At 39.3% G+C, this 17,125-nt stretch overlaps 1 protein-coding gene across 1 annotated transcript in view; it reads right to left on the reverse strand.

The window, feature by feature from the left end:
* The window catches only part of LOC145999023 (guanylate cyclase 32E), a 511,534-nt gene that overhangs the window by 169,403 nt on the left and 325,006 nt on the right, over nucleotides 1-17,125 (reverse strand). The window contains exons 7-9 of the mRNA XM_083135915.1: nucleotides 10,445-10,590; nucleotides 5,406-5,550; nucleotides 3,943-4,033 (exon numbers count right to left, since the gene is read on the reverse strand). Of these exons, the coding sequence (XP_082992041.1) occupies nucleotides 3,943-4,033; nucleotides 5,406-5,550; nucleotides 10,445-10,590 (382 nt within the window). The remainder of the gene's footprint in view (nucleotides 1-3,942; nucleotides 4,034-5,405; nucleotides 5,551-10,444; nucleotides 10,591-17,125) is intronic.

Consider the following 17,125-nt stretch of genomic DNA (forward strand, 5'->3'; position numbering starts at 1 on the left):
AACTCCTAAAGTTTCAGAAATACCAACAGTTGACTTGAATCCTGAAAGCTTCAACAGGATTACGAATTCTCCAGTCACAAACTAGAACACGACTGCGTTTTAGTTATTCTGGCCTGGCACTAATGCTCAAAACATCTGCGAACTTTATATCTTAGTTCGCACAGGCACATTTCAAACATTCACCTGAGAACGCTGTAAATTGATAACAGTGACAAAACGCCCGAAGTTGCTGCTTTCACACAAACCAGCCAACAACCATTTCGCCACAGATCATAAAGCTCCAGCGACGATAGATACGACAGAGAAACCGAGGTTAGACTAAAGAGCCGCCTGGCGTCGTAAAGTAGAAGCTCTCCTGACGAAGACGTTGCATCCAGTTCGAAGCAAAGGAAGTCGTATACGTCGAGTGCATTTCAGCGAGGAAATCTTAAAGAAGTTTTATAACCAAAGGATCTTAAATTATTGCCCATAAAAATGCAAGGAATACAAATTTGGCATTCCTATTTTTGGGGGCATGTAAAGGAAGATGACCACGACAATCATTAAAAGTGCTTTCACTTCTGCTCTTGTGCAGGGTTAATTTCAACGCTCGACTTGCTTACATTTTCGGACATAATGTGCCTGTAAAAGTGGTATTTGTTGACTTCTACGGTCGTTGCCCATGTTGCCAGAGCTTATTTTCTTAACCACTAAACTGCTGACTGATAATACTATAATAGTCAGTCAGTATCAACTACGGTGATCTCAGGAAGTAAAAGAGATACGGAAATGTCACACTTACGTTCAGGTCATGCCCCATGATACAAATACATATACATTTGCACATCTGTTTCCTGTCAATAACAAGAAGATTTAAATTAATTCTAGTCTGCATTTGTGTTTCATTCAGGAAGTGGTGGATTCATACGCATCCAGTTATCACCTTTACTTAGGTTTTCTTCAGTGATTCCAGGCAAATGCCGAGGTTATAACCAGTGATGTGCCGTAGACTATAAGTTTACGTCTACATGCGTTGTCTACACGTAATCTACGCGTAGATTACATTGGGTTGTAGTTTACATAGACTACGTAGACAATCTAAAGTGCATTTTCAAGGGTTTCATGAAAGGAAAGTGACATTTTCAACTATCTTGGTTTCTAACGAAATGAAAAGAATCCTATTTACAACAAAATGTATCTTATTTTCTATTATCAAATATGGAAGAAGATAAATAGTATACAAAAAACAACAACAGATGGCAGTCGTGAGGCAAAAGTTGTCTTTTTCCCATAAAACACTAGAATATTTCCTATATTAGGTTTCTTCCTAGGTGAGAAATTGTTCGAATTTGGAAGAAAGAGTATGAAAAGTTCTCCTGACACATCAGCAACTGATACGAAGTATAATTTTCTTTTAATTCCACGGCGCCCTTTGCTAACTTATCACCTTTTACCATGTTGTTTACATAAATTACGTACTCGACGTGTATATAATAGTCTACGTGTAGAATGTAGACTATCGTTGTTTACGCGTAGACGCACATCACTGGTTATAACTTAAAAGAAGGCGACGAACGCTTTCATAGATTTCCTTGTATCTGTTCTGGGATGGTAATGAGACGAGAGTTGATAGTTTCTCTGTCTCTTTTCGAGTTGTAAATACCCGTTTCATTTCGATCTAGTTTCGATTTATAAACATGTATCACGTTCTCGTCTCGGTCTCGACGATTTAGTCTAGACATACAGGGTGTCTCATAAGTAATAGCGCAAACTGACACAGGGGTAAGTACACGACATTAGAAGCAAAAGAGTCTCAGCAAACATGGGTCCGCAAACTAGCCGTTTTCGAGATAATCGCGAATGTGTGATTACAAGTCGCCACTGACTTCATTGTTTGTAAACGTCGTCCCTTTGAATTTTTTGGGGGTTTTATGATCTTTTTTTTTTGGCGAAAATTAATCGCCATATCTCCGTTCCTAATTGAGCTAGGAGGATGGTTGATAGCTCGTTGGACTCGGAATGAAGTCCTCTTTCCGATTCTACAATACAAAATGGGAGTTTCCATTTAAAATTTCACAGTTACCCCCACCCCACTCCCAGGGGGCGGGGGTGGGGAATCAAGTGTGATATCATTGAATAGCTTTCTTTTACTTACTAAACACGTATTTTTTCGTTTTCCGATTCGATGTGTATTTCTCACGATATGTGACCGTTCCGGGATTTTTGGACCACCCCGTATATATAGTATCAGAAACAGAATAATGTATATTTACATATATTTTCTTTATTTCCTTTAATCAAACTGTTCAAACATTTTACAGAGCCGTTTACTAGAAAAAGCCTTTCTTTCTCTCTCTCTCTCTCTCTCTCTCTCTCTCTCTCTCTCTCTCTCTCTCTCTCTCTCTCTATATATATATATATATATATATATATATATATATACATATCTATATGTATGGTGCCAAAAACTATTCCAGCAATTTCAAGTATGTTTTTCTTTAAATAAAAAAAATCGATTTAAATTCGAAATCTGATTTGAATTTAATAAATCATCAAAAATATTTTTTTAAATACAAATCATAATTTTTATCCACCCTGGCATGAGGTAAATTGGAGAACGGAAATGGGAGAATCCGAGACATGTTTACAGTGTAAATAAATGTATAAAGCCCATTTCTGCGATTTTGAGCAACGACCATGCATCGATAATTCTAAGTTCTTGCCTATGTCATTTCTGAGCACTCTGGTGAGGAACACGGATGGGAACCCAGGACTAACGAGCCGAATCAGTTGTTTATTTGGGTTTTTCCTACCAGAATCGACCCGGTAAGGGTGGTGTGTTACAGAACAATGCACGCAGCACAGCCTCACAGAGACAACTGAGGGGTCTAGTGAGAGAGGGAGCAATGGCACAAATCTTGAAAATTTTATTTTTTGCCATTTTCAGTCTTCTCCTACCATCTGTCATCTATCATGTGAACTACAACCATGTGGCATAGCTCCCGCTTGTTCTGAAGCAGATTTTCTGAGTTCTTGAATACGTCCTCATCAGCATTTTGAGTGAGAGAAGGAGCTATGCCGCTTACTGATGGTGTCTGCAATAGGAGTGGTAGAGGTTGTGTTGCAGTAACCGGTGCTAGATTTAATATCAGCCCTGAAGTTAAAAGATCTCACGGCAATATTGCCTTATATTCCTCCAGTTTTCCATGGTGTTTTCCAAAAACTAAAATCCACAGAAACAATGGACAGTGAAGATCCTCCAGAAGACATATAAAGTTGTCTTTATGTAGATCATATGTAACCCTGTGAACATGATTTACACTCAGGCAAAATTATTTAAGCCTTGTTCAATGTATTTGATGTGCTAGATTGCTATTTTCACATGGGTATACTACAACAATATACCATATATGTTCATAATAAATGGTATTTATATTGAAATTCATATTCTTCCTTTTGAATAATTTACCTAACAATATGTTCAGCAAAAAAATACCCTTTGTTATACAAATTATGACTCAACGCAATGCTTTAGAAAACTCCATTTATTTCCATTTCTTGTCAAAGTGGCATAGCTCCCTCTCTCACTAGACCCCTCAGCTGACAATGTGACTTTTCAATTATTATGACCAAAGACAACTATCAACTTCGTATGCTTGCAGAATTCGCATAGCAAAGTAAATTTGAAATAACATACTAAATGTCGAACGAGGTCGATATCTCGGTCTACTCTCGATTCTACAGGAATCGATCTCGTATCGACAAGTCTCGAAAGTTCTCGTCTCGTTTCTAGTTTCGTTTCCGTTGCTACGTTTTATGCGGGTAATAAGTTCTGGAAGTAATGAAGAAGTAAATAATGATCGACGAAGGCTAACATTGAATATGACACTGTGTATCCAACGCTGAAATATAAATAGACTACATTAAGTATGCCTATGTCAAACAGAATAGCTACGTACTTACATATGCATTTTTCGCCACGGAATCCACACCGAGGTTCAGCTATCGGTGGTTTACCGTTCACCCAGTTGATGGAATCCGTTAAGTGGAGATCCTAACGAGAAAAGAAATCAACATATCAGTTCAAAGACTACTTGAGGTATTCTTTAATGATTTCTGTCAATGGCAATCACACTATTGGAAGTCAACAATCTACACACATTTAAACCTTCTACATCTCAGAACAAAGTGAAGCTGGAAATATGTCATTTGTACCCTGTGTGTCAATGCGAGTCAAACATGACTGAAAACAGTCGGCATTATAGCAACATATCAGTAAGTAATAAATGTATATATATTATAGGTAAAATGCCGAAAATATAATAATTTTAATAAAACATTACTTATATCCATTTAGAAAACTATAAATCGTTCAATGAATTCGGACTCAAACAATAATTATCATGCAAATTATTCTCATTATCAATTAGTTTAAAAGTTATAACCAATACACGTACATCTATTAGTACCCATGGAGCATAACGACGTTACATAGTAAATGCAGCACCAAGCTGTTTAAAGTTATCTAAAAAGTGCCTGAAAGTCGCATTGGCTTACATTTTATATAGAGGCAAACATTTTAAATAATATTATCATTAAACCGCATTTCTTAATGTAGTTGTTTACATAGTACTTTCTTGATTTGTATTTATTTGTTTACATAATCATTATTTGATTTGATTTTGTTGGCATCAAAGACACAAGTGTGTTGTGTCTAAACGTTGAGAAAATGTTAGCTATTCAAAGTACATTACTAAAGTAAAAAAGTAAAGTGTTCCCCTGTGCTTAGCACCACGCCATGAAGGCGTATAGGGGGTGTGGGGGTAACGCCCCACACTTTCTTGATCCGGTCGTGAGTGGGGGTGATGTGATCAGCACCACGCCCCTGACCGCCTTTACCCCCCAGGTTTCCCCAGGTACCCATGTTATTCGACGCTGGGTGTGCGCCGGGGCCGCTTCCACCGTTAGAAAAGTTCCCGGATTTGAACCGGCCGGGGATCGAACCCGGGACCTTTAGCATGGTAGTCAGACGCGTTACCGACTGAGCAGTACATTACTATTATTATTAATAGCAATTCTACTATGGTTCCAGAAATGTTACTTAAACAATGATTAACTGTAGAATTAGACAATACACATAACTCCTTGCAGGGATACAAGTATTTCAGGCTAGAGGTGTCTCATCTTTATTGCCTGTGACTGTACATATACAGTTCAGGACAAAATAAACTCAGTGATCGTATTCCCAACATAGACTCTCATTCAAATCAAACCGTTCATTAATTTGAACTTCTGCCGATATATCATACATTTTAAACGGACACATTTCAACACGATTCCTAATTTTTGTTTAGCATTAATTAATACTAGTATAAAATAAAATCAACGTAGAAAATTTAAATTTAAGAACTGACACTATTACTTACAGGTATTCTCGAGTTATTCTCATTGAGATGGAAAACTCCAACCGGATATAACCCGTATTCCCCAGGACTTGTATGATGCGGTTTCCATGTTACCAGTGTATAGTTGCCTTCGGCGTCAGCGTTTTCGTCCATCTTGACTATGTACCTGGAAGAAAGGAAATATTTTTATATTCGTTACGAAGAAAAATATATCTACGTTGCTCTGTATTTCTGACCTAACTTTGCTTTTTAACTTTGGGCTATTATGATTTTAAGTATTAATACATTCTCGGTACATAAGTACGCGTTAACGGAGTCTTCGGATCAAATTTCTAGACCAACAGTGTTTCCAAACTTATTTATATTCCGCTAAAGTGGCATTTTCCCCCTGTTGCCCTAAAATCTCCCCCCCCTCTCTCTCTCTGTGGATAAGTGTGCTGGTGTGTGTGTGTGTGTGTGTGTGTGTGTGTGTGTGTGTGTGTGTGTGTATGTGTGTGTGTGTGTGTGTGTGTGTGCGCGCGCGCGTAAATAAGTCACTGCACGAAATGAAGGAAACACATTTTTTAAAGAGAATTTTTCAAAAGTAAGGCACCACATACCAAAACTACAATGATAGCGCTATATAAAAATGTGATATAAGATTTCAGATTTATTTTATTTCATTCCATCTTTTTAAAGCTTCATTTGTGTCGTGTATGCCATTGAACAAATCATTTTTTAAGTTTTCGAGATGGTGCTTGACGCCCCATGCTACCCTGTCGTCCCTCCGCCTCTGACGACATGGAATTCATCCAGAAACTACTTCAAACGATTAATATTGCATGCAATTCGGTACGAAAGTTAGGATAAAAGAAGAAAAAACATTCTGATTACGAGCAGAACTTCCAGTGCCGCAAACGACCTGGTGAACCAACACAACATGAAAACTATAATGACTTTATTTTCAAGCGCGACTATACTGCCCTCTCTCGGAACAACGCGGTACTGTAAAAGCAGCGGCAGTGATTCGGGCCAGGCCAGAGAGCAGTTAATCCGAGACCAGAGAGGCCATTCGCTTCGTTATTCTGCGGCTGAAGCCGAGACCAAGCGATGTTCCTCCTCGGGTGTAATTAACCACGCCGGCCACCAGAGGGCTCTGACTGAGGGCAATCGCCTCACATTTTATCTTGCTTTAACATCTTTTGCGTCTTTTTTTGTGTGGATAAGGGGCGGACATTCCCAATTGTGCTCATTATTGCATAAATTACATTTCTGTGTGGTATCCCGTGCTAAGAACGAAAACTGTTTTCGTAGCTAGCTTATTTTCGTGATTTGAAGGGTGTATGAAAGAATGGACGTACAAAGAAAGGGGGTAAGGTTTGGGAACATGAGGATTTGTCATCCCAAAAACAAAAGAAAACAAAAAAATCTTCCCCCTCGACACATTTTGTTATTTGCAAGACGTACTTGTATTTTTGTCATCTAGCGTCGCTTTTAAGTCACTTTTGGCTAATCACGACGACGAGGATAAGTCATGTCTACACTCTTCTGGATCCAATTGTAGCACAGCTCTCAATCGATCTGTTTGTAGATACCTGAAGCTCAGTACACTTTATACCATGCATTGATTTGGCTGTGGCGTGGAAATAAGGCACACTTATTCAAACAATCAATTCTCGATGAATTTTCGGTGAAAAAGGCAAGAAAAGTGTGTCTACTATAAGTGTTAAGCCTTTGGGAAATTTTCTTGAAGAAAGTGTACTTACTACAATTTCCACAATGAACTTGTCGGTAATTGTCCAGTAGATGGACCGTGCATATGAAGTGACATATTTACTCTAAATTGTAAATAATATCATTTATAATAAATAAATTATGTACAACCTTGGTGACAATGAAGTTCGACCCGCAGAAGTGACGCATGTGTGTAAAAGGAGGCGTGTGAGCAGGCAAGAATCGTGATCCCAGCATGTTGCACCCAAGGTCAAGTAAAGAACGAAAACGGGGAACAATACGCGTGACATTGAACTTCGACCAGGCACCAGACCCATACGGGAAATTCCAGATAGTGGCGCATTCGACGGAAGCATGACGTCACGGACACGATAAGGGAGTCCGCCGTATATAAGCGCTTGCTGTGCACAGAGGAACCGCAGTGCACCATGGCCAGGGGCAAACCTATTGACAACACCGTGAGGAGAAGAGTGGTGGAGTTGCAACGGGATGGACTCAGTGAACGGGAAATAGGACGCCAACTGAACTTACCCAAGTCAACCGTCCACTGCATCATCAAACACCACCAAAATACGGGTACTACAGAGCCAGGTAAGGCCCCCGGTCGAAAACGCCTGCTGAGCGTGCGTGACCTACAGATATTTAGGCGCTATATCCAGACCAACAATCATGTTTCTGTGGCCGAATTACGACTGTGGACTCGAGAACGCTTTCACATTGAAGTGTCAACCAGAACCATTCGCCGTTACCTACAGCGATGCGGTTACCGAGTGTACAAGGCGAAACGTAAACCCTTCCTTTCCATGTTGAACAAAGGCAATCGACTACGGTGGGCAGGAATGTACCGGGGATGGACATTTCGGCAGTGGAACAGGGTTTTGTGGACGGACGAATCCATTTTCAATGTTGTGTACGGGAAAATACGGAAAACAGTCATTTGTCGGAAGGAGGAACAGAATGAAGCAAAATGTTATGACTCGGGTACAGAAACCTACGTCAGTGATGGTATGGGGATGCATGACGGCATCTGGGGTTGGCCCACTACACGTCTGTGAGGGCATTGTGAATGCACACGCCTATACACGCATACCGGAGCGGCATCTTCCCACAGTGCGAAGGCACCTGTTCCACAGGCGGCGTCTCATCTTTCAACACGACAATGCCAGGCCTCATACAGCGCGGCTGACAAGAGAATGGTTGACTCGCCATCACGTGCGAACTCTGCCATGGCCACCATCGAGTCCCGACCTCTCGCCCATTGAGAATGTGTGGCGTGTTCTTAAGCGACGTGTGCAACAGAGAGGACCCACGACAGTGGCTGCTCTTATCGCCTGCCTGCAGGAGGAATGGCACCGCATCGATGTGGAATACCTTGAACGACTCGTCCGCAGCATGCCCCGACGCATTGACACAGTTATTCGCCGACGGGGCGGCGTCACACCATGGTAAACAGGATCCCCTCTAACAGTGGTCGAACTTCATTGTCACGTGTAGATGGACGAAAATGTTTTATTTTGTGTGGACACCATACATTGCTGCGTTGCAGCGGAAATTTATGTTTTCCTTTGTTCCATGTAGCCTGCTGAATAAAATATGTTCAGCATATGCATGTGTTCTCCTTCTTTCACAATGCACTCCTATATTTGTAACTGGTCGAACTTCATTGTCACTAAGGTTGTACGTAAGTACAGTCTACTGCTCAGTTCTCTGTTTCCGTCTGAACCCCCTTAGTATTTACTATATATTGTAGTTACGGTGTTCACTCTTCATAATATACTGTAGACATTTAGACGCAGGATTTTACTGCTGCTATAGCGATACAATTTTCGTCCTGTGACTTTATTTGACTGCGCTCTTCTCCCTGCAAACCTATCTGCGATATGTTCGATTGTGAATGACTACTGATTCTAAATTCAGGTCTACCATTTCAACTGCTGAAAATTGGTTGAGCTAATAAAGCTCCTAGTAAAAAATAATAAAAAAAAATAGGGGGCCCCACAAAAAAATTTGCCCAGGGGCCTCCACCAACCTTGATACGGCCCTGCTCAAGCTGCTCGAACCCGGGAACTTTGGTGGTAGCGAGATCGAATGTCTATCACTAAACGTGTTCGACCACCGTGCTATTTTTTTCGATGATGAGGGAAAATTCCCTCTTTTGGACCCCCACTGGGGAAGTAGAAGACAATCCACACAATAAAATATATTGGAAATAAATATATACATTCTCTCTCTCACACACACAGACATACAGAGAAAAATAGAGAGAGAGAGACAGACAGATAGATAGAGAGAGAATAAGTGAGTGAGTGGAGACGTGAAACTTAAGAATCATATTAGAAACAGTAAATCAAATCTGAAAAAGCGAATAGCATTTCCTGCTCCAATGTTCATTGAGATCTAAACTCACCTTGCGAGAACTTTTGAATATATTTACTTTTTTACTTATTTATTTTGCCTTATTTCCCGTGACGAAATTAAGTCTGTGGGGTGTTCTTCACCACTTAACCACGGTTACAATTTCTTGTCTGGAATAAAGTGTATATAGCAGTACGTACAAAGTTATATCATAAAAAGGAAAAGCCCGACCCTGTGGCCGAGTGGTTAGCACATCGCGCTGCGACGCCAAGGGTCCCGGGTTCGAATCCCGGTCGGGCTTGGTTGTTTGTGAATGTCCATTATCAATTTCATCATTTCATCACTCATCCCCATCTTCGCAAATTAGCCAAGAGGCACAAAACGCGAAGTAAAATAAACTAAATCAATCAATCAATCAATCATAAAAAGGAAAAGAAAAATAAACACAGAAAATCTAAATCTAGACAAAACATATGCTATATACTGTATATTATCACATGCACATAAATAAACGCGCGTCTCATTTCGGAAATATTCGAGTAAATACAAATGTATTACAGTTTGCAGTATTTCGGTAAATAGTTGACAGATTTTAGTGCACTTTTCTGCAGTTGGTCTATATTAGATTTAAATTGACGGGCTATTGTTTGATATAAAGGCTGAGCACGTATGTTTAACTATTTGAAATTTTGCAATACTCAAACAAGGAAATTCAAACGGTAGATAATATTTCATTGAGTTTAAGATCCAATTTTCAATTTCTCTCAGGTAATCCTCTTGAAAAAAAAATCATCCAGTTCACAAAGCGTAATAATAATAATAATAATTAAAAGCTGTAGACTTCACATAACAATGATAGTTTCAATTGTACATCAAATGTTCTTTAATGCATTGTAGAAGTCTGGTCGAAAAACTAGCAAGTCATGTATTTAGGTACTGTCACTATGAGTTTAATATGTGTAAAATTGCCATAAATCTGATGACGAACTTACCCCATTATGCTTTGATAGCTCCGCCCTTTGATATAATTGATGACTGTGGTTCCATTCCGAGGGTCCTCGCCATGGTCCAAGATGTCATTCAGGGCGTCCGCATACAAGTACACAGCATCATATAAGTACGCTGCCTCGGCACGTATCTGGAAGTGAAAGAACATATGAAGATAAGAACCTCTTCTTCTTAAGAAAAATATGGAGAACAAGTTTATCGGGGACCTTCGGAATGGCCCATACTTCGTATCATTTAAAGTAAGTCGCAGACGACTATGAGTTTTACTGGACGTGGAACAAACGAACTTTTATTTCCGCTCAAGAATAACTACTATAGCTCTTTTCAGTTCTTACGGCGGGCGCTCTAGAAGCTGGCAGGGAAAGTGGGGAGCGGGGAAGCGACCAATCCAGCGCGATAAGAAACGTAGCGGCCAGTAGAACGAGTTTCAGATAATACTTTTTCCAGCCGCGTCTTGTCTCTCGGCGCCACTGCTGTTGTCTGGTTGGTCTGTTGAATAATCCCCGCTCCCCACTGCCCCTGCCAGCTTCTAGAGCGCCCGCCGTAAGAACTGAAAAGAGCTATAGGCATGGTGGTGCAGCGTGTCTTTGGCCGCTAGGATTTCCTTCAGTGTTTGTTTACAAAGCAGTTGCACTGTGTTAGCTTTCAAGATAACCAAGTTAACTTCGTCTTTAATAGATTTTCTACCATCTGCACCTTTGGACAATATCACAGAGTACGAACTTCATTGTTTAGCAAATTTAAATTTAAAAAGCAATATTTAGCATGCGTGCTCATATATTCGTATTTCTACCTTTCGCCCAGTTTCGAAATTTCTAAATCTCTACACAGACTTCATTTTCGGAGCTTGGGGAAGAAATTCTAAATCTCTATACAGACTTAATTTTCGGAGCTTAAGGAAGAAATTCTAAATCTCTATACAGACTTCATTTTCGGAGCTTGAGGAAGAAATTCTAAATCTCTATACAGACTTCATTTTCGGAGCTTAAGGCAGAAATTCTAAATCTCAATACAGACTTAATTTTCGGAGCTTGAGGAAGAAATTCTAAATCTCTATACAGACTTAATTTTCGGAGCTTAAGGGAGAAATTCTAAATCTCTATACAGACTTCATTTTCGGAGCTTGAGAAAGAAATTCTAAATCTCTATACAGACTTCATTTTCGGAGCTTAAGGAAGAAATTCTAAATCTCAATACAGACTTATTTTTCGGAGCTTGAGGAAGAAATTCTAAATCTCTATACAGACTTAATTTTCGGAGCTTAAGGGAGAAATTCTAAATCTCTATACAGACTTCATTTTCGGAGCTTGAGGAAAAATTCTAAATCTCTATACAGACTTCATTTTCGGAGCCTGAGGAAGAAATTCTAAATCTCAATACAGACTTTATTTTCGGAGCTTGGGGAAGAAATTCTAAATCTCAATACAGACTTTATTTTCGGAGCTTGAGGAAGAAATTCTAAATCTCAATACAGACTTCATTTTCGGAGCCTGAGGAAGAAATTCTAAATCTCTATACAGACTTCATTTTCGGAGCTTGAGGAAGAAATTCTAAATCTCTATACAGACTTCATTTTCGGAGCTTGAGGAAGAAATTCTAAATCTCTATACAGACTCCATTTTCGGAGCTTGAGAAAGAAATTCTAAATCTCTATACAGACTCCATTTTCGAAGCTTGAGAAAGAAATTCTAAATCTCTATACAGACTTCATTACATTATATTACTACGGCTCTCAATTCATAATAAAAACTTCGAATTGTAATCCAGGGGATTCGGGTGGAGGCTTATAGTGGTTCGGATCCAACTTTAAACTGTAGGTCAAGTCCAGATTATTCTATCTGAATATAAAATGGACTTAAAAAAAATCCAATTGTCATAAAACAAAACGGAGTGCGAACTCAAGAAGGGAACGGGATGAGCAATGTGGTCCACGACAACTGCCACAAAATTTATTTGAGAAATCCTAAACAGAAAATAAATCAATTCTATATAAGTATATCAGCAATAAAATGAAAAATAATGTAATGCAATGCACATGCATACAAAACAGAATAATAATAATAATAATAATAATAAGTATTATCAACTCTTCACCTGCTTGATATTCTCTGTTTAGGAAGTTTGGAGAGATGGAAGACTAGAGGATCATTTAGTGAATTGTAGAGAGTCTGCAGTTCATAAAGATAGCCTTGGACCGTTTTTGCAAAATATGTTGTTTTATTTGTCGTTTTTGCGTAGAATCCAGATATGAAAAGTGGCAGAGGGTTGTCCATTCATGATTCTGAAAAAAATCTCAGATCTGGAACTCGGCGGGAGACAAATAGAGCTCATAGGCTGAAATTTTTAACGCGGATTGTTACCTTCAAGGACTGTTCTAGTACGGAATTGGGACGAAATCAGTCAGCGTATTCCAAGATGGTGGACGGAAAGCCGATTTGCCTATTTTGGGAGCGCTGCTTATGTCGCATAGTAAGTTTCCGAGTTGAAACTTTTGCAAGAGCTAGATATGATCAATAATGTTTTGTGTATGTTTTTACAGCGTCTTGTACACCATTACAGATAGTTTAGACAACACGGAAGAAAACACTGCTCAACAACACCTCCAGAAATACAAGAACTCATTTCCGAGTTGGAATGGCCCACTGGCAACAATGAAATCTTACACGATAATTTCAAATCCTGCTCTGGCAACACTGAGAATCAAAGAAGTTAGTTCCTTTCTCTGACAACACTGAAATTCTGACACCAAGTAAACATCGTTTCTCAGAAAGAAATGATATTGGCGACAAAAGAATATTCGTCAAATAATCCTTTTCATCGTTGAATGGACACAGAGATATACATTTTGTGACGTCAAAGAAACTTCCCCTTCTTGGACTCACTACGCCAAGTGTGAGCACATTCACAAACTTCTCAAAGAACATTTTTTAAAAAATATTTTCATTGCCTTGGAAGCTCTACTATTATTTGGCCAGACAAATAGATTTAAAAGACGAAGTGAATTGTGCGAAGACGTGAGAAGTTTATGAAAGTTAGGAAAAGACAGGAGAATATGATTGTTGACTACGAACAGGAAGAAAAGAAGAATTTAGTTTTGATTGAAAGCAAATACCAAGGAGTATGGGCTCGTTTGGTAGAGAAAGGAAAGAACTGAAGTAGAAATTTCATTTCCTCTTTTATTTAGCTATTTTCCACACGGATTTTTTAGCGACGAAGTGAATGAAAGCAACGAAACTGGCTTCTCCGTCTTATGGCAGTGAGTGGTACACCCACCGGCAAAAGAAACAGTAGGCGAATTGTCCAGCACCATTTTCATTCGGTCTGAATTACACAATGTGATGACAATGAATTGAAATAATGACGTCAATAAGCAGAGAACAATGCCTGCTTCGAACCAACATAGTTTTATTCCTTAAAACAACACAGGATGTAGAAGAAAGAAGTAATGAAAATAGAGGTGGACAATTTGCCTACCATTATCTTTGCCGTTGGCTGTACGTAGAACCATCCAGAGCTTTCATAAAATTTTCCCCAAGGACAATGTCGAGATTTCGTCCTGAAATATTGAAGCCTGCCTAATACCATGTTTACATTTGAACTCTGGATCTTAATAATTATTGTGATACTTATTAAGAGGGCTCGGAAGTTGAGGACCTATAAATTGCCAAAAAATGACCTATAAAAAGACCTAACAATATCAAATAAAGGACCGAAAACGGGAAAAAGGACGTATAAATGTGATCCAAATTAAGTAATAACTTCAGTTTTAATTACATATTTAATGAATAAAAGAAATACAAAATACTGGTGGTATGGAACACACAGTGCGAAAAAACGATATGAATGAAATGCATCTTCTTTCAGTCAAAAAAATGTTTTTCTCTCGTTTTAAGGATGGTTCAAATGTATTTATTTATTTCTTTTCCTTTATTTCTTTACAACAGAAAGGATGTTTAAGAGGTGATGATGAACTGATGATGATTCGAATTGAGAATAGGCAGCAAAAATGTAGTCGAAAGAAGGTGAAGTTGCAAAAAAAAAGCCGTTAAGACCTAAAAATAGACTAAGAAAGGACCAATAAACCAACAAACGCCGAAAAAGGCAAAAATGGACAAATAAAAACCACCTTTTTCTGGCCTACAATGTTGGGCCTAGTCTTCGGACACTAGGGAAAAAAGGATTTTTCCTCACCTTCCGAGCCTGTCTAACTATAAATAATAAGAAAGAATATTATAGATTCAGTAGCTCATGTCTAAGAGGCTTTAGGACCGAAGTGGCAAAAAATGATGGAAATAAATGCAACCTTTCGTACGGAAGTGACGCGACAAGCTGCAGTAGTCGCTTGTCCCTTTCGTCTCACTCTGCCTCGGGGTGTAGGAGGAGGAGGGGGGAGCTGTCGCTTCGGCCAGTGTCGCTTCTGTCTGAAATCTGCCTAAAAGAGAAACGAGATGAACTCAAACTGTCACGCGGGAGACACGGGTTCGATCCCCTGGGTGGGTGATCAAAGGTCGGAATTTTTTCGGTTGCACAAAATCGACTCTGGGGCTCACCCAGCCTCAAATCAATGGTTACCTGAGGAAAAAGCCTGGGGATGGCGTGCAGGTAAATACGGCCAGAGCGTGGTGCTAACCACATCACCTCCAAAATGGCCGAGATCGAGAATGTGTGAGAATGGCCTTCATGGCACGGTGCTATATGCACGGGGAACTTTACCTTTTCCTTGCCTATAAATATGATAGCGAAGAGGAAAGAACAGAAAATAGTTTCTTTTAAAATCTACTTTATGCACAGATAGGATAATCAGGAATGCACCTACAGTTTAAAGTGAGATCCGAACAGGCACGTATCCAGAACTATATTTTCGGGAGTGGTCCCAACGAAGTGTTTCACATGTAATAATAAAGTATATAATAGGTGAAAGATTAATATGTCCAATAATAATAATAATATGACAATAGGTAAATTAATACGTTTATGTTATTTTATTATATTTATTGCCAGTGTTGCTGAACTTACTGCTAAGAATTTATTTAAAATTAAAAATGGCTGCGACTACTCCAGTCAGTAGAAAGTGCGGAAGACCATAAATTATATGATCAGCTGTTAGGAAGTATTTATTGAAGCACTTTTAATGCTAATAGCCCTAAAAATGACCTGCCTCACCTAACAATAAAATAATTTAGGAATATATTATTCCTTCATACTTGTCATGTGACATATTAGAAGCACCAGTCCATATAGAACACCTTGCAGTATTTTTCCAAATCCATCGCATGATGAAAAATGAAGTACTTGTCTCCTACACGAAAATAAACACACACCGACGTAAGCTTCATACGCAACAACAACTAAAGAATACACACGTCCGTGTAGCAGACCAGATCAGGTTGTAGATCATGTACGTGCAGTTTAAAATCTGGTGAAAATAGCTCAAAAGCTAGCTTCAACACCTGGTGAAAATAGTCACTCCGAAGATATTAATGTTAAAAAATGTGTGTGTATGTTTGTTTGTTCTCGCATAACTCTCGAACGACTGGAGCAATTTCAACCAAACTTGGTACACGTACCACTTGCAATCTGGAAATAATACTTTGGGGGTAAGATTCCCCTGGCACCCTTAGGGGTGGGGTGGGAAGGGGTGACATGTAAAAATGATCGAAAACCGCCGATATTAAATTCCGCACAAACAGACATCCGTGACCCTATGCAATCCGCAAAACGATAGTGTTTCTCGGGTTGTCTAACATTCAGGCTGTGTTGCGAAATCGACCGATATTATTGTGGAATCCATACTTTTCGTGACACTCCCAATGCGGTTCAACTCCAAGCTCATCACCTATCGGCATGGGTGGGGGGGGGGGGAGAGGGGGTGAAAAATAAAATGCCACAAATGACCTAGATTAGTGTCGAATCCATAGTTTTCGGAGTCGCTTAGCTAATTGGCGACATTCACGATCACATTTAAAATTAGTTACATTTTACACTATAGTTTGGGGGAAACCCTGGGGGGTAAAGGCGGTCAGGGGCGTGGTGCTGATCACATCACCCCCACTCACGACCGGATCAAGAAATTGAGGGGCATTATCCCCGCACCCCCTATGCGCCTTCATGGCGTGGTGCTAAGCACAGGGGAACACTTTACCTTTTTTTAACCTTTTTACACTATGGTTAGAATTAAATATTTTCCTGTCTAATACAAGATTGGAATAAATAAATACCCGGGCAATGCCGGGTAATCCGCTTGTTATTCATAAAACATATTGTTAGGTCCAACTGATCTCTCATCATTATATTTATGCGTATTATTATAAGTAGCGGAATGTATAATTTTTAGCAGACACAGTCAACAGAAACCTTAATTATCACAAATTCTTTGGCATGTTATTTTTTAACATTAAACGTTAACCTAGTGGTCTAAGTACAGATAACATTGAGTAACATGTCCTGTCTTGCCTGATGAAATATCGCCATGTTATAAAAGTGATAAAAGTACATGATTGAAATAATTAAATCTATGCACTTGAATTCAAGGGTTGCGCGAGTAGGGTTTCGCCGGCGGGCAGTGTGGATCTGATCGCAAGCGTTCGAGTGGCACAATGTCCACATGAAGGCACGGTTTCATTTATATGATTGGAATGGCAAGTTGTTAAAAATGTATACATGCA

The sequence above is a fragment of the Lepisma saccharinum genome, chromosome 14 (assembly GCF_977018435.1).
Source record: "Lepisma saccharinum chromosome 14, izLepSacc3.1, whole genome shotgun sequence".
NCBI lineage: Eukaryota > Metazoa > Arthropoda > Insecta > Zygentoma > Lepismatidae > Lepisma > Lepisma saccharinum.